Source organism: Haliotis cracherodii, unplaced genomic scaffold (genome assembly GCF_022045235.1).
Source record: "Haliotis cracherodii isolate W230 unplaced genomic scaffold, xgHalCrac1.p SCAF_5, whole genome shotgun sequence".
NCBI classification, from domain to species: domain Eukaryota; kingdom Metazoa; phylum Mollusca; class Gastropoda; order Lepetellida; family Haliotidae; genus Haliotis; species Haliotis cracherodii.
In genome coordinates this window covers 69,669,252-69,692,875 of record NW_027266308.1, presented here as the reverse complement: position 1 = coordinate 69,692,875, position 23,624 = coordinate 69,669,252, and the positions used below count along the sequence as shown (strand labels likewise).

At 43.4% G+C, this 23,624-nt stretch overlaps 1 protein-coding gene across 2 annotated transcripts; it reads right to left on the bottom strand.

The window, feature by feature from the left end:
* Window positions 1-1,936: 1,936 nt before the first annotated feature.
* LOC139442883 (ribosomal protein S6 kinase delta-1-like) lies at window positions 1,937-23,607 on the bottom strand. 2 transcript variants are annotated; one of them, XM_071223789.1, is made up of 13 exons: window positions 23,390-23,607; window positions 19,153-19,188; window positions 15,874-15,991; window positions 14,005-14,120; window positions 12,961-13,187; window positions 11,523-12,436; window positions 11,017-11,141; window positions 10,369-10,524; window positions 7,825-9,293; window positions 5,273-5,400; window positions 3,725-3,807; window positions 3,398-3,493; window positions 1,937-2,908 (listed from the first exon to the last, which is right to left on the bottom strand). In XM_071223789.1, exons 1-13 carry the CDS (start codon window positions 23,483-23,485, stop codon window positions 2,795-2,797), a joined length of 3,678 nt encoding a protein of 1,225 aa, XP_071079890.1. In that variant the 5' UTR covers window positions 23,486-23,607; the 3' UTR covers window positions 1,937-2,794. The 2 variants fall into 2 exon arrangements, with proteins under 2 accessions (XP_071079890.1, XP_071079891.1); XM_071223790.1 differs by having other exon boundaries at window positions 19,136-19,188; window positions 23,390-23,475.
* Window positions 23,608-23,624: the final 17 nt, after the last annotated feature.

Below are 23,624 nucleotides of genomic sequence, written 5' to 3'. Positions count from 1 at the left end.
TTCATTTCAATCTATTACACACACCCCACACACCCACACACACAAGAAGGTAGATTCTTCATCTGGATGTCCGTTTACATCTCATACTACACATCCTACCACAATACCATCTCCCCAGTCTCAAGGTAGTAGAGGTGGGGAAGATTCCTCGTGGTTGAAGCTGTGTTTGGCTTTGACCTCCAAACATGGGTACCCTGACTGTGTGAAGCTAGTTCTTGGTGACTATGGGTGTGTTATTATAGATTACCTTATTTTGACTAGTGCCACATTTAATCTTAATTCCATTTGTGATGTTCCTATTTACTTGGATATGTTTATCAATAATCAAGACCTTGTGTTAATGTAACCCAAATTTCCTTCAGGATAATAAAGTGTTATCTTATCTTAAAATGGTGTAAAACCCAAATAACTCACTCAATCTAGCTTGTACAAATCATTCCAAAAAACAGTTGAAAATTTTACCTGTATATAGACAGTTCAATTTTCTTGAAATATCATTTCCCAACTGTAAAGAAATAATGCCAGTAGCTCGGTGTTAGATGTTGGTGTTACATGTACACCAGCACGACATCAACTACAGTGCAAGTCTGGCCTCAGATTTCCAATTAAAGTTGATATTGACAAACAGACAAAGACACACAATTGTTGAAGATATTTATTAATACCATCACAGGTTTGGCGTTTTGAACATTGTAGATAGGTAAGTAGCATCAGCACTTGCGTTGTTGCCTGGGCAGTTTTAGATACAGGAGACAACATGGAAGGGCAGCGGGACAGGGGTGGGGGTTTGGGAGGGCAGTGGTGCGGCAATTCAGATTGGGGGGCAGGGGCGTCTCTCTGATAGTGGTATTTCACAATGTAGCAAACCTGTCTATACATCACACACACAACACATAGTTTATGAGTATGATCTTCCACTGCACTAGCGAGGCCTTGCAGCAACCCCGCCGTTGCAGGTACCAACTGACACACTGCTGCTAGGTGGGGGTGACGATTGTTGTTAGGAGAATAATATCAATACTAAATGGTAAACATAACTGATGTGAGACACTTCCATGCAACTGTCATCTTGCCTGGGTTATGCACAAGGTCACAGTAAGTCCTTCGCTTGGCCTTTGGTCAAGTCATTCAGCCTATGGTCAAGTCACTCAGCTTTTGTTCAAACCACATAGCTTGTCCTCTTGGAATATGGTAAAAATTCACAGCTCATCTTGTACATTTGCAATGTCCTAACTGTAGTACTACACTACTTGCACCATGATGCACAGCAATCTGACAGGTAGACATGGAATCTGTGTCAAGTGCATACATAAAGGCATGAGACGGAGTATATACATTCATTCACATTTCTTTCCTATAGTTGAGGGTATCACCAGTGTATTATGTAAGGGGGTGTGTTAATAAAGCGACTGTGTGTGTAGTGGTATGGAGGACATACCGGAGATACATCCTATAATGAGGTAAAGCTATTGTGACGTACACCCTTAATTATCGTATATAAAAATATGTTTTGATTATAATCCACTACATATTAGTTCCATACAGTTATGTTCGTGCTGAGGACATCTTCCTGAGGCAAGGGAGTTCACAGATTATAAAAGTCCGGGTTCCACCCTTGCCAAACTAGGCTGGAATTATGGAGTAATATTTGGCTGAACTAACGAGTCCATAATGCACAGTCCAATCAAAATCACTTAACAAAACTGACATCCAGTTTGTAAACTGTTGTGCAGACTTCACTCGATTGAAGGATTTGAAAAGCATGTGTACTGCCAACCTGGCGTCACCAAATATTTTCCAAATCTTTTCATGGTTTTAATCAAGCTGCTCACGTTATTTGAAGCACTTAGCCACTGGTGGTGCTATGATCGAGCCCAGAATTTCCAGCCAAGTTCGGCAAGGATGGAAACTGGACTTTTACAGTCAGTTAACGGCTGAAAATACTGCTGCTGGGACTGAGGTGGGAACACTCCATGGCCATCAACAACACGCTCCTCATCTTTCAGTGATACAGCCAAACATCATATTGCACGGTCTTGTAATAAAACAACACACATCACACCAACACACATCACATGCATACAGGTGGCATGACACAGTATCACCAAGTCCATCACCATCAGAACATAAACTGTACACGTTCAACACATCGTCTCTCGCGTCCATATAGGGTTCGTTTGTTTGTTGTTTAATGCTGCACTCAGGAATATTCCAGCTATAAATAATCGAGTCTGGACCAGACAACCCAGTGATTGACATCATGAGCATCTATCTACGCAACTGGGATACAATGACATGCTTCAACCAAGTCAGCAAGTCTGACCACCCGATCCAGTTAGTCACCTCTTACAACAAGCATAGTCGCCTTTTACAGCAAGCATGGGTAGCTGAAGACCTATCCCCTACCCGGATCTTCACGGGTCCATACACCCACATCAGGTGTAAACCCCTCAGCAGCTCATCCTCCGCATCATCACAGAGGGTGTCCTTTTCCAAAGTACCTGGTGTTGAGACGTGTTGCTTGTATTGTAAGATGTCCTCCCCCTGCTGTCCTGAGCATGGTTCCATGGCCTGACCAACGCCGGGACATCACATCAAGAACATCACAGCCCTCAACGATTCATTCACTATCACAGTTGTACCATGGATAGAAGACAGCCATCAACAATTCATTCACTTTCACAATCAGATCCAGTGCCGATAAACATTCAGAGTGAAATTTACATGTGAATCAACACGAATAACATCTCGATTTGTAATTCATTAAATCAGCATATATTCCTGTGGGTGAGGTTCAGCCATTTTCTATGGTGTTCCAGTTGATGCAGGAGAAGAAAGGGTGTGCCTTCAGCGCCTCCGCCCCATCCAGCCCTGAGCCCAGCCGCTCCCGGGGGTCGAAACACAGTAGCTGCAACACGACAAAACAACACCTGTAGGACACCGTGCGTTACCATAGCAGCAGGTACGTGGCACACTGCAATACACTGCACTGCATGAACTATTGAAGCAGGTGAGGTGAGGTGAAAGGGGGTGAATCGTCGCACCCAAGATTATAGCGCTTATATGGTGATGTGCGTGCGTTCGTGCGGACTAGTCCGGACTGATGCCGATTTATAGTGCTAGCACACTGACCGTGCCGCAGTTTTAAAACGAATGCCCCACTCAGACACAGTATACTGACTGTAGAGCCAGGCAGTCCTTCTTTTAGCCCTTAATGCTGAGCACCAGACAGGGTAACAACAAGTACCATCTTTTAACGTCTTTTGGTATGACACAGCCATTTGGATTGAACCCCGGACCTTGGATTTTGGTGCGGAAGCTCTACCACTAGACCACAAAGGCAGTATGAAGCATGAGAGAACAAAGGATGGACACTATTACGAGACAGTGGTCTTACCTCCTTGAGAAGGGCCTGTCCCTCTGGAGACACGTGGCTGGGGATGTGGAGCTGTGTGTGTGAGTTGATTCCCCCAGGGTGGTAGCTGCTCAGAGTCTGCAAGTGGAGGGATGCTATGTATAACTCCATATCTGTTCAACTGTGATTATACAGAAATGTGTGCTGCACAAATGTAAATATAACTGAAATCAGATATTTCATAGCTGGTAATAGCAAAGAAGTAAGAGAAAGAGTTTGAATTCACAGTATCTGTTACAGCAATCAGTCAACACACGAGGCATTTAACAGAATGTTACCAGTATATAGAATATATATAAACAAACCCACCTTTCCAGTGAGGAGTTCATAGAGCAGCGCACCGAGGCTCCACCAGTCACACACTTCGGAATAGCCTGTGATGGAGCACACCTCTACAACAACAACAACATCAGATGTAGTGAACACCTCTACAACAACAACATCAGATGCAGTGAACACCTCAACAACATCAGATGCAGTGAACACCTCAACTACATCAGATGCAGTGAACACCTCAACAACATCAGATGCAGTGAACACCTCAACAACATCAGATGCAGTGAACACCTCAACAACATCAGATGCAGTGAACACCTCAACTACATCAGATGCAGTGAACACCTCAACTACATCAGATGCAGTGAACACCTCTACAACATCAGATGTAGTGGACACCTCTACAACAACATGAGCATAGTGAACACCTCTACAACATCAGATGTAGTGAACACCTCTACAACCACATCAGGTGTAGTGAACACCTCTACAACATCAGATGTAGTGAACACCTCTACAACATAAGATGTAGTGAACACCTCTACAACAACATGAGTGTAGTGAACACCTCTACAACAACATGAGTGTAGTGAACACCTCTACAACATCAGATTCAGTGAACACCTCTACAACAACATGAGCATAGTGAACACCTCTACATCAGATGTAGTGAACACCTCTACATATCAGATGTAGTGAACACCTCTACAACACCAGATGTAGTGAACACCTCTACAACATCAGATGTTGTGAACACCTCTACAACCACATCAGGTGTAGTGAACACCTCTATAACATCAGATGTAGTGAACACCTCTACAACATCAGATGTTGTGAACACCTCTACAACCACATCAGGTGTAGTGAACACCTCTACAACATCAGATGTAGTGAACACCTCTACAACCACATCAGGTGTAGTGAACAGGTGAAGTGAACATGTCTACAACAATAACATCAGATGAAGTGAACACCTCTACAACATCAGATGCAGTGAACCTCCTTACCAACCCCCACCCATCCACCCTTCCAACCCCAACCAAACCACCCTGACTACCCACTCTACCAGCCCCCACCCATCAATCCTGACTACCCACCCTACCTGCCCCAACTGATCCCTCTTGACTACCCACCCCCACCCATCCACCCGGACTACCCACCCTACCAGCCCCAACTGATCCACTCTACCAGCCCCCACCCATCCACCCTGACTACCCACCCTACCAACCCCCACCCATCCACCCGGACTACCCACCCTACCAGCCCAACTGATCCACTCTACCAGCCCCCACCCATCCACCCTGACTACCCACCCTACAAGCCCCAACTGATCCACCCTGACTACCCACCCTTCCAACCCCCACCCATCCACCCTTTTAACCCCAACCAAACCACCCTGACTACCCACCCTTCCACCCCCACCCATCCACCCTGACTACCCACCGAACCAGCCCCAACTGATCCACCCTGACTTCCCACCCTACCACCCCCCACCCGGACTCTACCCACCCTACCAGCACAAACTGATCCACCCTGACTACCCACCCTACCAACCCCCACCCATCCACCCTGACTACCCACCTGGTGCGACATACAGGTGGTCGACTGCCTCCGGGTCGACCTGCTTGTCGATCTGACTCATCTGACTGAAGTAGGACAGCAGGATGTGGCCCTGGTCACCCAGGAGAACGTTGTCAGGTCGCAGATCTCTGGAAATACACATCACACATATCACAATCTGACTGTAACCATGGTAAGAGCCACACACAAATGGATCGAATACTGTAAATCGGGGTAGTATTGTGCCATGAAATTACTATGAGTGGATAACAATAGTCTTAACTGTGCATACACAATGCCATTTAGAAAGCGGTCAAATGTAACAAATGTTATATTTGGGATAACACTTTCTTAGTAAAGTACGGATTCTACTACTTTTTGGGGTTTGTCCCATCCGGTATTCGAGCCAACATTGCCAGAATGAGGCACCTAATTGCCAGCACACAAAATCAGCGATGTAACGCACTCAGCCACCGAGGCTTCCAAGTGAAAGTCTGACAACTGGTAGTCTAGATCACAACCATTGTGTACCCCTCTTACATAGTAAATTTGGGTACAATGTGTGAAGCCCATTTCTGGTGTCCCCTGCCGTGATATCGCTGGAATATTGCTAAAAGCGGCGTAAAACATACTCACTCACTCACTCACTCACATAGTAAATTGGTAGGGCGAGGTGAAATTGGGTTTAACATCGCGTCCAAGAATATTGCACTTATATAGCGACATGCATGCACGTGTGTGTGTGTTCGTGGCTGCTTGTACTAGTCCGGACTAATGCCGATTTATAGTGCTAGCTCACTGAGATACCATGCCCTAGTTTAAAATGAATACCCCACTCAGACACAGTATACTGACTCCGAGCTGACAAGTCCTTGTTTTTGCCGCTTAACGCCGAGCACCAGACAGGGTAACAACAAGTACCATTTTGAAAGCTATGAACACACAATGCCATTTAGAAAGTGGTCAAATGTAAAAAATGTTATATTTGGGATAACACTTTCTCAGTAAAGTACAGATTCTACCGGACTATTTCCAATTTCTAATGCTTCTGCCCCTAACAACACACATTACTGTCCCTAACAACAAACATTATTGCCCCTAACAACACACATTACTGTCCCTAACAACACACATTACTGTCCCTAACAACACACATTACTGTCCCTAACAACACACATTATTGCCCCTAACAACACACATTACTGTCCCTAACAACACACATTACTGCCCCTAACAACACACATTATTGTCCCTAACAACAAACATTATTGTCCCTAACAACACACATCACTGTCCCTAACAACACACATTATTGCCCCTAACAATACACATTACTGTCCCTAACAACACACATTACTGTCCTTAACAACAAACATTATTGTCCCTAACAACACACATCACTGTCTCTAACAACACACATCACTGTCTCTAACAACACACATTACTGTCCTTTACAACAAACATTATTGTCCCTAACAACACACATCACTGTCTCTAACAACACACATTATTGTCCCTAACAACACACATTATTGTCCCTAATAACACACATTACTGTCCCTAACAACAAACATTATTGTCCCTAATAACACACATTACTGTCTCTAACAACACACATCACTGATCCAAACATTGAAAAACAGCAAATGATGCCAACCGATTAATTTCATTGATCAAATTTTCAACACCAATTCCAAACACTACTCAATATCACTGCAATGGTCACATCTTCTGCCGACCTCCCAAGCATACTGCTCCATAAGAACACCCAACTAGGGAATACAAGACTATTCACTGAACGCTGGAAGAACCCCTGACTAGGCAATACAAGATTTTTCACTAAACACTGGAAGAACAACTGAGTAGGGTATACAAGACTATTCAATGAACACTGGAAGAACACCCAACTAGGGAATACTAGACTATTCAATGAACACTGGAAGAACAGCCGACAAGGCAATACAAGACTGTTCAATGAACACTAGAAGAACACCCGACTAGGGAATACAAGACTTTTCACTAAACACTGGAAGAACACCCGACTAGGGAATACAAGACTTTTCACTAAACACTGGAAGAACACCCGACTAGGGAATACAAGACTATTCAATGAACACTGGAAGAACACCCAACTAGGGAATACTAGACTATTCAATGAACACTAGAAGAACACCCGACTAGGGAATACAAGACTGTTCACTAAACACTGGAAGAACACCCGACTAGGGAATACAAGACTGTTCACTAAACACTGGAAGAACACCCGACTAGGGAATACAAGACTTTTCACTAAACACTGGAAGAACACCCGACTAGGGAATACAAGACTATTCAATGAACACTGGAAGAACAGCCAACAAGGCAATACAAGACTATTCAATGAACACTAGAAGAACACCCGACTAGCCAATACAAGACTTTTCACTAAACACTGGAAGAACAACTGAGTAGGTAATACAAGACTATTCAATGAACACTGGAAGAACACCCAACTAGGGAATACTAGACTATTCAATGAACACTGGACGACACATGGCTGAGGGGAACACTGTACTATTTGTCGCTGTACATACCTGCAGATAACACCCAAGGCATGGAGTCGCGAGATGGCACAGACTATTTCCGCAGCCCAAGTTTTGATGCAGGACTCAGGTAGCTTGAAAATCTCGGGGTTTCTGGAGTCCAGCTCATCAAATAAATCTGTCATGGCCCGGGCTCGGTTCTTTGTTGGTGATTTGAGATCACATTCAAAAGAGGCTGATTGGGTGAGATCTTTGGAGGCCATGCGCTTCAAGCTGACCTTCCTTTTAGGGGTGGATGTGGGTAGTGGTGACGTGGGGGTTGGGATAGGGGCTGCGGTTGCCTGGGCAGTACCTGCTACATCAGGAGTGGGTACAGAGGACCCCTTGCCACCCACAACACCTGATTCACTCATATCACTGTCATTGGAATGTTGGCAGTCATAGATACTGGGTTCGGTCGAGTCGTGGGAGTTGGAGGACGTGCTATCTTTAGCAGTTACGTGGTCAGCTGACTCTATCACAGAACCGTCCAAACTCCCTGACTCGGACAGCACACGGTCAACTAGTTTGATCAGTTCCTTTGAACTCTGAACAATTCTCTGTGCATCGAGACTTAGGTCTCCTTCTGTTAAGCTGGGAGAGCTATCCTGCTGTGAGTCCAGCCTGTCACTCCGCGACGTGTCGTCACTCCCAAACACATCATCCGCTGTGCTGTTGCTTGTATCAACATGTGGCTCACCCTGGTGGTCAGACTGAGACGTCGCAGTTGTCTCCCCTGCCTCTTCTGGAATGCTCTCTATGTGGTCTGACATGTTGCTATCAAGGCGGGACATGGCGTCACTGTCAAAGCTGTTGATAGAGAACTGCTCCAGAGTTGGTCTGGTCTGATCCAGCATCTCCTGGAAATCATGGCTGTCACCCAGACTGATCTTACTGGAGTTTGCGGCACCAACACCATCTGCACCTACTACAGCATCGCTGACTGACCTACCCTCGTCCGACGACAGACTAGATAGTCTTAGGTAGTCAGGTTTCAAGGCAGAGGCACCAGCCGGAGCTTCAGGATCAGATGCATCAGGACCCGGGGGGTCTGGATCAACTACATCGGGGGACATCACCTGGTTGGAGAAATGAACAACCCGTCCAGCACTGGTACTGGGACCTATTGCAATCTGGGTTGGCTTCTTGCTGTCCTTGTTGTTGGGCGTGTCAGAGGGTGTGGCAGTAGGTGGGGGTGTGTCAGCATCCTCAGTGTTGTGCACCTTCTGTCCCGAGTACACGTTGCTGCTATTGTGTGGGTAGAGTCCGACGGGAGAGTTGTCTCCTCCTGTGATGGTGTCCTGACTCTGGAGGAAGCTGCTGATGTGCGTCCATAGTTTGCCTCCACTGGCGTATTGCAACAACAGATAGATGGCATTGTGGGTCTCATAGAACTTGTACAGGCTGACCATATATGGGCAACTGGTTGGCAGGATGGAAGGCACACGGGTTGTCGGGGGGACCGCTGCTTTGTGAATTGTCTGGGAAAATAAAAACATCTGAAATTAAAACTCGTTGGTTTAATGGATTCATTATAATAATAACTGCATTTCTATTTCACCTCATTGCACAGATCTTCCACTAATACACAACCTCTCCATATGAAGTTCTGACGACTTATCCTTGGTTCCACCAGGGGAACGACCAATCTAAGTGGACAATGTGTAGGTTCTTCAGCTAATTTAGCTCTCTGAATCGTTACAGCTTCAATTCTTTACCACCTCGATGTGGAGATATTCCTTCAATGGTACTGGCCTTTGAGTGTAGATGTCATGGTGCTCAGAAAAGACAGAATGTAGGCCACATCCACACCAGTGTAAAGGCACAACCTCCTATGAACATGATGTCAGATCTTCATCCAGAGAGGTATCATATTGGAGTTAAACATCGCAATCTCATCTCACACCACACCAAGTATGTGCCAAAATGAAGAATGTGAGAATTCATTGAGCATTGATAAATACATCTTTTTTTTTAAATCAGACCTTCACAAACCAATCAAGACTTAAACAGCTGAAAGACAGGAATGACAGGAACTGACAGGAAATAACAAATTATGAATATAACAGGAATATATGACAGGAAATGACAGGAAATAACAGGAATGACTGGAAATGACAGAAACTGCGAGAATAAAAGGAAATGGGGAAACTGAGAAATATGACAGGAAATGACAGGAATATATGCCAGGAATATATGACAGGAATATATGACAGGAAATGACCAAACTGACAGGAATGACAGGAGCTGACAGAAACTGACAGAAACTGAGAGGTATGACAGGAATTGACAGGAACTGACAGATATGACAGGAGCTGACAGGAACTGACAGAAACTGAGAGGTATGACAGGAATTGACAGGAACTGACAGATATGACAGGAGATGACAGGAATGACAGGAGCTGACAGGAACTGAGAAGAAATGACAGAAACTGACAGATACGACAGGATTGACAGGAACTGAGAGGAAATGACAGAAACTGACAGATACGACAGGAATGACAGGAAATGACAGGAATGACAGGAAATGTTGGTGTGACGTGATGCCTGTATTACCTTAATGACTACGGTCTCGTCCGAGGAGCGGTCCATCACCAGCACAACACGGTCCACTGTACCCAGCACCTTGTAGCTCCGCAACTCAGACATTGACCCTTGGATGAAGGCCAGCGATGGGTCAAGGTCAAGTGAGGGTGACAGGGTGATGTCAGTCTATAAAAGACGATAGTTTCAACTTAGTAATGTAGACACCCAGGAAAATTAACTATTTATTCGTATCTTACATAACCATGGTAACTTAATCATGTCAAAATCATGCTTCCCCCCTTAGAGACATCTTTGCATGTATTTTGTTTCCATAACTTGAAACAAATTATTTTTCTCATCTTAACCATTACACACACATTTTGCTTATTATCCAAATTACGCATTGTCATGGTATATGATGTCAAACAGTGCTTAGGGAGTGAATCAATGACTTATGTCACAGGCTGCAATGTGCTAATTACGCTATGATAGCCTGCAAACAATTAGGACAAAACAAATGGTTGACAGCATGAGCATCAATCCATGATATCAGGATATGGCACACAATGAGTCAGGAGACACAATCAGTCAGGACACAGAGCCATGAGAGGTATGTGTTTCCCTGGTACACTAAGTGGTGTATGTCTTCTATGGTACACTAAGTACATCTGTACTCACTGCTGCCCACCGCCTCTCGTCTGCCGTGTCCTGTGCCATGTGGAGATTGTACAAATCTTCCGCCTTCATCAGGTACTGGGCCGTCTTCCTCCGCACCGCGTCACGCCGACTCTTGTTGCTGTCCCCTTCAACAATCAACAACCAACACAGGCTCACATCCTTCTCAAAGTCATCTTAAGGATCCTGTGATGATGTCAACAGGTATTTGAGGTACCTTACACAATTTGTTATATTTCTCTAAATGTTTCTTCAGCTTATATACTATACTGGACGACAGGAGACTGATATTTCTTTGAAAATTAACCCTCTCTATCACTGGATACAAGAAACTTCAGGACATTAGAAGAATGTTTTCGTGAACAGTATTTATTTCTCTATAGAGCTAACACACACCAACAATTGCTTGTTACTTTTTAGTTACGAGCAGGAAAATAACTTAGGAACTTGTCAGTTATTAAGGCTGAGCCTACAAGATACTGTGAAGGACTACCAAGCTGACCACTCACCCTGCACACCCTGCAGCAACATTCCAACTCCAGTCTTGTAACAAGCAAAGGACATTTCATAGTTGGCGTTGGCTTCATGCTCTTGGGCCAGGCAGATCTGCTGTGCAGCCAGGTAGATGTAGTCGTCCTTATCTCCTAAATCCATGCTTGACACGCTGGAATGCGTCCCGGCACGGCTCTTCCGGGCGGGGCTTGGGGTGTTACTTCGGATCCGATGTGCAGGACTTGCTGATAATGATTCAGCTTTCCTGGCAGGACTCACAGACTCTGATGTCGTCTTGTGCGCCGGACTTGCAGACACTGAGCCAGACTTTGTGGGACTTGAGGCTACGGAGCCAGACCTATGTATTGGACTTGCTGACGCTGATGTTGGTGCTGATGCTGACACTGATGCTGACGCTGATGCTGTCCTGATTGATGAGGAATACTGTGAGCTGGTTGTTGAGCTGACACTTCCTGTTCTGAATGAGGGAAGAGACAGGTCTATATCTCCCTTTCCACATTCCACCTTTGACTCACTTCGACTCCGCAGAGGATCAAATTCTCCAATTTCAAAAGTGACATATTCCTCTCCCTGACATAAATCTTGTGACTCCTCCACATCTGCCGTGGATGGAGTTGCTGTCTCTTCCTCCTCCTTCCCACCCTCTGTCCCCACCCCCTCTTCCTTGTCCTCCTCCCCCAGCTGGGCACATGTATGGAGGGCCTTGACCAGCCAGCTGTTGCTGCGAGTCATGCCCCCCTCCACCTCCGCCACCAGGGGGTCAAACATGCTGATGTCTGTGTCAGGGAGGGAGGTGCCAAGGGGGGAGTCGAGGTCTGTGTCCCCGGCCTCGCCAAATGAGGCACAGGAGTCCAGGCTGATTGTGTCCGGGGGCTGTGGGAAGTTCCAGGTGCCGGCCAACACTCGACCCCTGAAACCAACATCAGGCAACTCATCACTACAATCTCCAGAACTGCTCCAAATCCAACTGATCCCCTGTGTTGTAGAGTATCTTGGTCAACAAGAAGCAGGCAGAAAATAGAAGACATAAAGAAAGTTGCCATGTTTGACTTGAGGATAACATTTTTAAGTCCTTCGAAGCTCATAAAATATATGTTTATAAACAAAAAGACGTGTTAGAAAATTCATTTTAAAACAACTGTGACAGTTAGAATAATCTAGATAGGTTTGTCAATTAAACAGAAAAATCAAGTGTCTGGCCTCATGTCCTTGTTGTTTTGTTTTTTAATACCACTGGAGTCAGCAATATTCCAGCTAAATCCCAGTAGCTGAATCTGGGCCACACTAATCAGAGGCTACCCTCAACATCCACCTCGGCTGGAGAACAAGGACACACAATCAATCTAGTCACCGAGTCCAACCTCCCAGTACAACATTCAAGCTGGTGACCTGTTCAGGGAGAATGTCATGGTGAAAAAACAACTTGAATCTTACTCCTCTCTCCTGCCATTGACTGTCACTGTGATCGACTGGTCCGAGCCCGCTTCAGCTTCTTCTGAGGTGGAAGCAGGGTCGCTGGGGCACTTCGAGTCATGGTCGTGTGCCATCACGGGGACCACGTCGGGAGGTGGGTTGCTGTCCGTGTCATCACTGGAGAGGATGTCCAGCTTTGTCGGCCGCAGGGCGGGTGGTCCACCAGAGCCTTGGGATGTCTTCCCACCCTTCACAGCAACAAGAGGAAAGTCATTGTACCCGAGTCCTCACCCTTTCTCCACCCCCTTCTCAGAGCTCTTCAGTTTGTTTGGTTGTTTGTTGTTTAACTCCGCACTCAGCACTATTCCAGCTATATGACGGCAGTCTGTAAATAATCAAGTCTGGGCCAGACAGTCCAGTGATTAACATCATGAGCATCGAGCCACGCATTTGGAATACGATGACATGCATCAACCAAGTCAGTGAGTCTGACCACCCGATCCCTTTAGTCGCCTCTTATGACAAGCATAGTCGCCTTTTACGGCAAGCATTGATTGCTGAAGACCTATTCTACCCCGGGTCTTCACAGGTCCACATAGCTCTTCACAGTACAGTTCACTGATGTGTGCAAGCTTCAGATAAACAAAACATTTGAATGCATTCATTGAGGTCATTACTGGAGCTGGACCTGTGTCATGCTGATAGCAGACAGGAAGTGCTTTATGCTAAACACATAACTCCCTCCTGAATCAATGTCCAGAGTCTCTCAAAGAAAGTCTCTCGGCTTATGTTCTTTCTTCACTCTGGACAAATAATCCAATACTCTGAGTTCCGAGGAGGTTATTTTCTGTACTCCCTATTCTCTCACAATATGGGATATGTCGCCTACTGTCCTGTGAACAACAGATATGACATGGTTGTACAATCACCTCAGCAGTAGAAACTAACAGTTTTAGTCCACAGGACCTTATAATGATAACATATAACAAAATCCTTAAATATGGCAAATGTACTGGGTAGTTTGGCAAGGACTACAGGACTAGTGCCAATTTCTAACACTGTTACCTGCCAGAATTTCTCAAAAATGTGAGACTTGAACAGATGTGGTTGTTTGCTGATGAAGTTTAAGAGGTCAAGGCCACTCTGTTTTCTTTCTTCGATAACAGTGTCATCAAAACGACCTGTCAACAAATATACATGATATACAAAGTGTTGTGTAAGTATCACCCAATGAGAGCATGACACGAAGATACGCCAGTGTAACCCACATGTGTTGGGACTTCCGCTACATAGTACCTACATGTGTTGGGACTTCCGCTACATAGTACCTACATGTGTTGGGCGACAACCATCAGCAGATTCATCATGATTGTCAATTGATAAACAATCTTAACATCTATCTTAACATAGTATACAGTATACAGTATCATTAAACTTTAATCTTAACATGGCGTACAATTCAAGTACAGTGGACTGAAGAACTGTCCATGGATTGTCCTTAACTTCGTGGATGCAACCCTGTGTGGTGTTTTCAACGTGTATGGGAGGAACATTTAGGATAACTGTTCAGTGACTGTTTGTTTACATATTTATTTTCAGGAAATGAACTGTCGCAAACATATTCAGCTTCGAGGAAAGAACATTAATGCGCACATGCTTTCCTGAATGTTTGTCTTATACAAGTATGCTGGTTGATCTTTACAAGAGTCTATCTTCTACCATAGTGGTGACTAGACATAAGAACGTCTTGTTGGATAAGTATGCTGGTTGATCTTTACAAGACTCTATCTTCTACCATAGTGGTGACTAGACATAAGAACGTCTTGTTAGATAAGTATGCTGGTTGATCTTTACAAGAGTCTATCTTCTACCATAGTGGTGACTAGACATAAGAATGTCTTGTTAGATAAGTATGCCGGTTGATCTTTACAAGACTCTATCTTCTACCATAGTGGTGACTAGACATAAGAACGTCTTGTTAGATAAGTATGCTGGTTGATCTTTACAAGAGTCTATCTTCTACCATAGTGGTGACTAGACATAAGAATGTCTTGTTAGATAAGTATGCCGGTTGATCTTTACAAGACTCTATCTTCTACCATAGTGGTGACGAGACATAAGAACGTCTTGTTGGATAAGTAGGCTGGTTGATCTTTACAAGGGTCTATCTTCTACCATAGTGGTGACTAGACATAAGAACGTCTTGTTAGATAAGTATGCTGGTTGATCTTTACAAGACTCTATCTTCTACCATAGTGGTGACTAGATATAAGAACGTCTTGTTTGATAAGTATGCTGGTTGATCTTTACAAGACTCTATCTTCTACCATAGTGGTGACTAGACATAAGAACGTCTTGTTGGACTGCCGGTTGATCATAGTCGCCATGACATCGTTGTGTATAGTTTAATCTTCAGGAAATACTAGTATTTTCGTGTAGTGTTCTGCCTTCAGTTGGTTTGTATGTAAATAGGTACTTGTGGTGTACTAAACGTTGAATAAAAATCTTTAGAATTTATTTTCATTCCACTGTGAAACATACAGAATTGTTGAACTTTAATCTTAACATGGCGTACAATTGTGTTCCTATATTTTGATTTATATATTCATTGTGCTACCTTGATGCAATAAAACCTCCCCTTGGGATAACAATGTATTATCTTAGTTGTGTCAACATAGCTCCTGTCATGCCTGACACAATGACACAATGATGACACTGGTTAACTGAACTGAATAAACAGTTTCTGTTTTCTGTAGTGGAGCCAAGATTGCGGAGTCATCACAAGAGGGTTTGACTGTGGTCATATTTCCTAACTAGCCTGAACTAAAGTGAACATATTAACTTGATGCCCTGAGTGTCCCAAATAAGATGTGTATTTTGTATATTTATCCATTCACTTGAAGCTCCAACCTATGTAGAATATGGCAGTCTTACCAAACAGTTTGGGTTTAGCAAACGGTGGGAACTCCTCTCTTCTGTGAAGTGCCCTGTGAAGATTAAACATGGCTTTGTGCAGCTGCTTGAAGTCATTGTAGCGTTTCCAGATGATTGTCTGCCAAATACAAGAAATTGTCCACTCAGCTAACACACAAACAACGATAAAGCATATCAACTTCTTGGAGCTATATATGCCAATAAACCCCACCCACATGCTACAGCTCTACCATGCTACAGCTCTACAGCCCTAAACACTCTATATCTGCCCCACCCACATGCGGCACTACATCTGCCCCACCCACATGCTGTACTACATCTGCCCCACCCACATGCTGTACTACATCTGCCCCACCCACATGCTGCAGCCCAACTAAACACTCTATATCTGCCCCACCCACATGCTGCACTACATCTGCCCCACCCACATGCTGTACTACATCTGCCCCACCCACATGCTGCACTACATCTGCCCCATCCACATGCTGTACTACATCTGCCCCACCCACATGCTGTACTACATCTGCCCCACCCACATGCTGCAGCCCAACTAAACACTCTATATCTGCCCCACCCACATGCTGCACTACATCTGCCCCACCCACATGCTGTACATCTGCCCCACCCACATGCTGTACTACATCTGCCCCACCCACATGCTGTACTACATCTGCCCCACCCACATGCTGTACATCTGCCCCACCCACATGCTGTACTACATCTGCCCCACCCACATGCTGTACTACATCTGCCCCACCCACATGCTGTACTACATCTGCCCCACCCACATGCTGTACTACATCTGCCCCACCAACATGGTGTACTACATCTGCCCCACCAACATGCTGTACTACATCTGCCCCACCAACATGCTGCACTACATCTGCCCCACCCACATGCTGTACTACATCTGCCCCACCCACATGCTGCACTAAATCTACCCCACCCACATGCTGCACTACATCTGCCCCACCAACATGCTGTACTACATCTGCCCCACCCACATGCTGCACTACATCTGCCCCACCCACATGCTGCACTAAATCTACCCCACCCACATGCTGCACTACATCTGCCCCACCCACATGCTGTACTACATCTGCCCCACCCACATGCTGCACTACATCTGCCCCACCAACATGCTGTACTACATCTGCCACACCCACATGCTGCAGCCCAACTAAACACTCTACATCTGCCCCACCAACATGCTGCACTATATCTGCCACACCCACATGCTGCAGCCCAACTAAACACTCTATATCTGCCCCACCAACATGCTGCACTATATCTGCCCCAACCACATGCTGCACTACATCTGCCCCACCCACATGCTGCACTACATCTGCCCCACCAACATGCTGTACTACATCTGCCACACCCACATGCTGCAGCCCAACTAAACACTCTATATCTATACTGCACTAACAAACACTATATCTATACTGCACTAACAAACACTATATCTATACTACACTAACAAACACTCTATATCTATACTGCACTAACAAACACTATATCTATACTACACTAACAAGCACTCTATATCTATACTGCACTAACAAACACTCTATATCTATACTGCACTAACAAACACTATATCTATACTGCACTAACAAGCACTCTATATCTATACTACACTAACAAGCACTTTATATCTATACTACACTAACAAGCACTCTAGATCTATACTGCACTAACAAACACTCTAGATCTATACTGCACTAACAAACACTCTATATCTATACTACACTAACAAACACTCTATATCTATACTGCACTAACAAGCACTCTATATCTATACTACACTAACAAGCACTCTATATCTATACTGCACTAACAAACACTATATCTATACTGCACTAACAAACACTATATCTATACTACACTAACAAGCACTCTATATCTATACTGCACTAACAAACACTCTATATCTATACTGCACTAACAAACACTATATCTATACTGCACTAACAAGCTCTCTATATCTATACTACACTAACAAGCACTTTATATCTATACTACACTAACAAGCACTCTAGATCTATACTGCACTAACAAACACTCTAGATCTATACTGCACTAACAAACACTCTATATCTATACTACACTAACAAACACTCTATATCTATACTGCACTAACAAACACTCTATATCTATACTACACTAACAAACACTCTATATCTATACTACACTAACAAGCACTCTATATCTATACTACACTACCAAGCACTCTATATCTATACTACACTACCAAGCACTCTATATCTATACTGCACTACCAAGCACTCTATATCTATACTACACTACCAAGCACTCTATATCTATACTACACTAACAAGCACTCTATATCTATACTACACTAACAAGCACTCTATATCTATACTGCACTAACAAACACTCTATATCTATACTACACTAACAAGCACTCTATATCTATACTGCACTAACAAGCACTCTATATCTATACTGCACTACCAAGCACTTTATATCTATACTACACTACCAAGCACTCTATATCTATACTGCACTACCAAGCACTCTATATCTATACTACACTACCAAGCACTCTATATCTATACTACACTAACAAGCACTCTATATCTATACTACACTAACAAGCACTCTATATCTATACTACACTAACAAGCACACTATATCTATTCTACACTAACAAGCACACTATATCTATACTACACTAACAAACACTCTATATCTATACTGCACTAACAAGCACTCTATATCTATACTGCACTAACAAGCACACTATATCTATACTGCACTAACAAGCACTCTATATCTATACTGCACTACCAAGCACTCTATATCTATACTGCACTAACAAGCACTCTATATCTATACTACACTACCAAGCACTCTATATCTATACTACACTAACAAGCACTCTATATCTATACTACACTACCAAGCACTCTATATCTATACTACACTACCAAGCACTCTATATCTATACTACACTAACAAGCACTCTATATCTATACTACACTAACAAGCACTCTATATCTACACTACACTACCAAGCACTCAATATCTATACTACACTACCAAGCACTCTATATCTATACTGCACTACCAAGCACTCTATATCTATACTACACTAACAAGCACTCTATATCTATACTGCACTAACAAGAACTCTATATCTATACTACACTAACAAGCACTATATCTATACTATACTACCAAGCACTCTATATCTATACTGCACCACAACTGTACTGCTCTCCTCTACATTAATCACCTGTTTTAAACTCTCACCTCTTTTAAACATTCAGGGCAGCTTATCGGGAACACCTGAAAATAGAAGTGTTCCAACTAATGACAGCATCATCTCAGCAGCATGGTCAACATACATGAAACACACTCTGTAGTCAACATCAACTTTGTCAACGTGTTCAACAAATCCATGTGTGGGTGTGTCCCACTCCCTGTTTGTCAAAATATCAACACATGACTGCAGCTTGCCCTTGCGTTACATAACTTCCAATGACCATGATGACAGGGACACAGCTATGATTCCTCACAAACAAGTGAGTGAGTTGGGGTTAACGCTGCTTTTAACAGTATTCAAGTCATATCACGGCGTGTCAGCTTTAATGTGGGGAGGAAAGCCCCAAGTGATGCAGGTCTGAGACGTTTATAACTTCGTTGAAACCCACGAGCAGGGGTATGGTGCTGACAAACCTAGAAACATAATCGGGGTGAACCGGGATGCTAACCCACAATCATAGGTTTCTGGCGTGCCCAAGGGATGCAACTCTGTACAGCGAATTGTGGCGCCTTAAACCCCGTGGCGCCTTAAACCCCGTGCCCCCCACAAACTAGTGAAGGGTATTAGGCCTAGTACAACAAAACAAATCTGGCAACACTAAAATCATCAGAATTTGTCCAAGTAACATGAATAGGAGATAATACCAAATAATGCTTGTTGGAATCCTATCCTCGGTAGAATCTGAGGAGAACTTGCTGTATCAATAATCCAGTCTGATCCAGTCTGATCCAGGCTAACCATGCTAACATGAGCACCTATCCACCCCCATGAGTCATCAGCCAAGTCACAGAGTATGACACCTAGTCTACAACAGTATCTTCTACAAGGTACAATTGGGTGCTGGGGTCTAGTCTAACCTTGGTCCCAACAACAGAGTATGACACCCAATCTACAACAGTTGGGTGCTGGGTCTAGTCTAACCATGGTCCCAACAACAGAGTATGACACCCAATCTACAACAGTTGGGTGCTGGGGTCTAGTCTAACCTTGGTCCCCACAACAGAGTATGACACCCAATCTACAACAGTTGGGTGCTGGGTCTAGTCTAACCATGGTCCCAACAACAGAGTATGACACCCAATCTACAACAGTTGGGTGCTGGGGTCTAGTCTAACCTTGGTCCCCACAACAGTGTATGACACCAATCTACAACAGTATCTTCTACAAGGAACAGTTGGGTGCTGGGTCTAGTCTAACCATGGTCCCAACAACAGTCTAACCTTGGTCCCCACAACAGAGTATGACACCCAGGCTACAACAGTTTGGTGCTGGGTTCTAGTCTAACCTTGGTCCCCACAACAGAGTATGACACCAATCTACAACAGTTGGGTGCTGGGGTCTAGTCTAACCTTGGCCCCCACAACAGAGTATGACACCAATCTACAACAGTTGGGTGCTGGGGTCTAGTCTAACCTTGGTCCCAACAACAGAGTATGACACCCAGTCTACAACAGTTGGGTGCTGGGTCTAGTCTAACCTTGGTCCCCACAACAGAGTATGACACCAATCTACAACAGTTGGGTGCTGGGGTCTAGTCTAACCTTGGTCCCCACAAAAGAGTTGGAACTGATGGTCTAGGTGACCATGGAGGTCCTAGGCTAGCAAGTTTGGATTCAAGGGGCAACCTCTGGAATTCTATACCACATACCCTGTGATGTAATTTATGAAATTTTGTTGCAAGATACACCAGAAAATAATGCCCTGTGATGTCAGCATAGCATTAGGTTTGTTGGGGTCATGGAGTACGCATGAACTCCTCTCAGTGATCTATCATCTCTACACGCAATGTCATTGAATAAGCCCAGTGACGTTGAGATTTTTCCATATTGGTATATCAAACAAAGCCTGCGGCAATTCATTTCATAACAAGCGCCAGTTCATGAAAGCATTCGTATTTTCTATTTTCAACAAAAATTTTAATTTTTTTTATTCCTTACTTTCAACCTCATTCGCAGGGCTAAAGGGATTAGAAATGGGAACTTCTATACATCATAACAAACACTATTTTTTCGATTTAATAATTTTATATTATATATTTATGGACACTTTGCAAAGGATAAAGGTTTGTAATGACAAGGATGGATAAGAACTGTGGAGAGGGTCTACAGGGATTGTACATCTTCTCAAAGTGTTGAAGCTTCCAAATAGGCAAAGCTTCAATTGCATTCACTTTTTTACATAAAAATGCAGTCTTTAATATTATAATATATTAACCAAGGACACTGCCATGGAACTTTCAATCGCTACATTAGCTCTGGTATGATTCTTAAGCTGACTCACCATCGTTGTGTCAGCTCATGATCATGATGATGTTCCTTGCTACAATCCCTATCAATTATCATCCTTACACTTAGTTACAGTGTTCCCTACCTCAATTTTCTGTCACAAAACCATCCACCTGATAGCTGTGAGCCAAATGACATTGTGATCTCTCGTAAGCGTCCATTACCTGAAGTCTTGCAACACCATGGCTTCCCATAACCTTTTTAAGTGTCTGTCCCCACTCTGTCGCTTTTCATTCATTTCAGTAGGCATGACTACATATAGAGCAAACTATGTTTATAACTGGCGGATATAACAAACTGATTTTATGGTCCCGGCCATTTGCTGTATTTATGCTTATAACAAACTACAGTTATAACAAACTAAAATTGGTGGTCTCTTTGAGTTTGTTATAATTGTAGTTTTCAGAGATGCCTTCTAACTACAAGGTAGGTAATTATCACACTCAAATCACTGTATGCCTTGTAATCACAAGGCAAAGAACATGAGGAAGGCAACTTTCAGACACATTTTCTCTGTTAACAGTACATGAGCCATGATGAGGTAGTGATTTATCTGGTTTATCTGGATCCTCTGATATCATATTGCAATAAATTGTAAATTAGCCTGCAACCTCGGGGTATCGCGGTACTTGTCATGTACGCTAAACGGAACAAAATGCACTTTCTAACCTTTATGATTATTTGTGTTCTCTATATCAGGTGTCATTTATTTTATCTAAATATGCAGATTTTACTGATAAAAGTTCATTATTACAACAGTCGCGCCAAAATAAAAGCTGGGCCTCATGGTCAGTTTGACAAGGGAGAGAACTCCATCGCATCGCGGTACAGGGAAAAGTTGTGTATGAAGGTCCGAACTGGACAAAAACAGGACATAATTCTACCAACCACTAAGTATGATGATGCCAGACTTCTGTGATTTGTGCAAAGTACAAAGACAGCACAAGCAAAATTCTGAATGTGTTATCAGTAATAGGTATCCAATGTATTTTTACCGAAAAGAAAGAATTTTTTGTAAAAAAAATCAACAACAAAATATCAGAAAAGACATATAATAGTTTTGTTTAAATAATTGGATGACATTAATTTGTTCAAAAAAGTCAAAAAAGTTAAAAGTTAACAATAAAAAAGCACTCCTAGTATGCCAAAAGTATGTATTTATCATTTGGCTACTAGTGAAGAACGTATTTCTAAGTATGGCACTATGGCCCTTATGAGCTCCTAATAGATTCCAGCCACAAAGCGGGTAAAAATGTGCGGACTATGTAACTTCTGTTACCTTATTTGTTGCCATGAATATTGCAGATGATATAGTTCAGGTCGATAGAGAAAACTGGGAAACTGGGGGTTATATCGTTGGCCATTGATAGATGGGGATAAGGCAATATTTTAAAAAATGACAGAAGCAAGTATCATTGTGTTAATAACTCCTTACTTACAAGGAAATTGAAATTATTTACGAAGTGAGCACTTCCTGGTTACTGATTGGCATTTATAGACAGCCACTAAGAGGCGTGTCCCGCATGAACTTTTGGAAATCACAAATGCTGCGATACCATGAATGCAGAGGTACCATGGGGTCGAGTATAAATTTTCTGAAAAACAAACTTTGTGGTATTTGGTAGATATGTACAAGGTGTAATAATATTCCAAACCTATGGCAAATCTCAATGATAAAAGAGAGTAATGGTTGAAATGACAAACGTCGAGTAATTTGAAAGGGGCACTGAAATTTAGGTACTCCTTGAAATGTGCTGTCGCCAGACCTGGTGCCATAACTAACCGCAAGCCACCGCTAGTTGTCGTTATTAGCTCCGCCCGGTAATGTGCAGTGTTGCCCAATTTACTATGTCATTGTTGTACCTGTAGGCTACCTCACAAGAGTTGGGTTTGTTTAATTGGCTTCTCATTGAGTTGATACAATCGCAGTGTCACTTACTTTGCACGTCACTTTGTAAATAGTAAACCCTTTAGGGTGTAACTGGGGGTCCGACACCTCGAAGAACCAGATGTAATCAACTTTGGTTGTAGCCATGGTGCTTAGTTACTACATCTAAATGTAAAAGATACACGGAAGAACATGTCCATTTTCTTTTCCGTTTTCATTTTACACCATATTTTGATCCAGGTGTCATTTTCGTTAGGTTACGCCGGAAGTACAACCCAAACAGGAA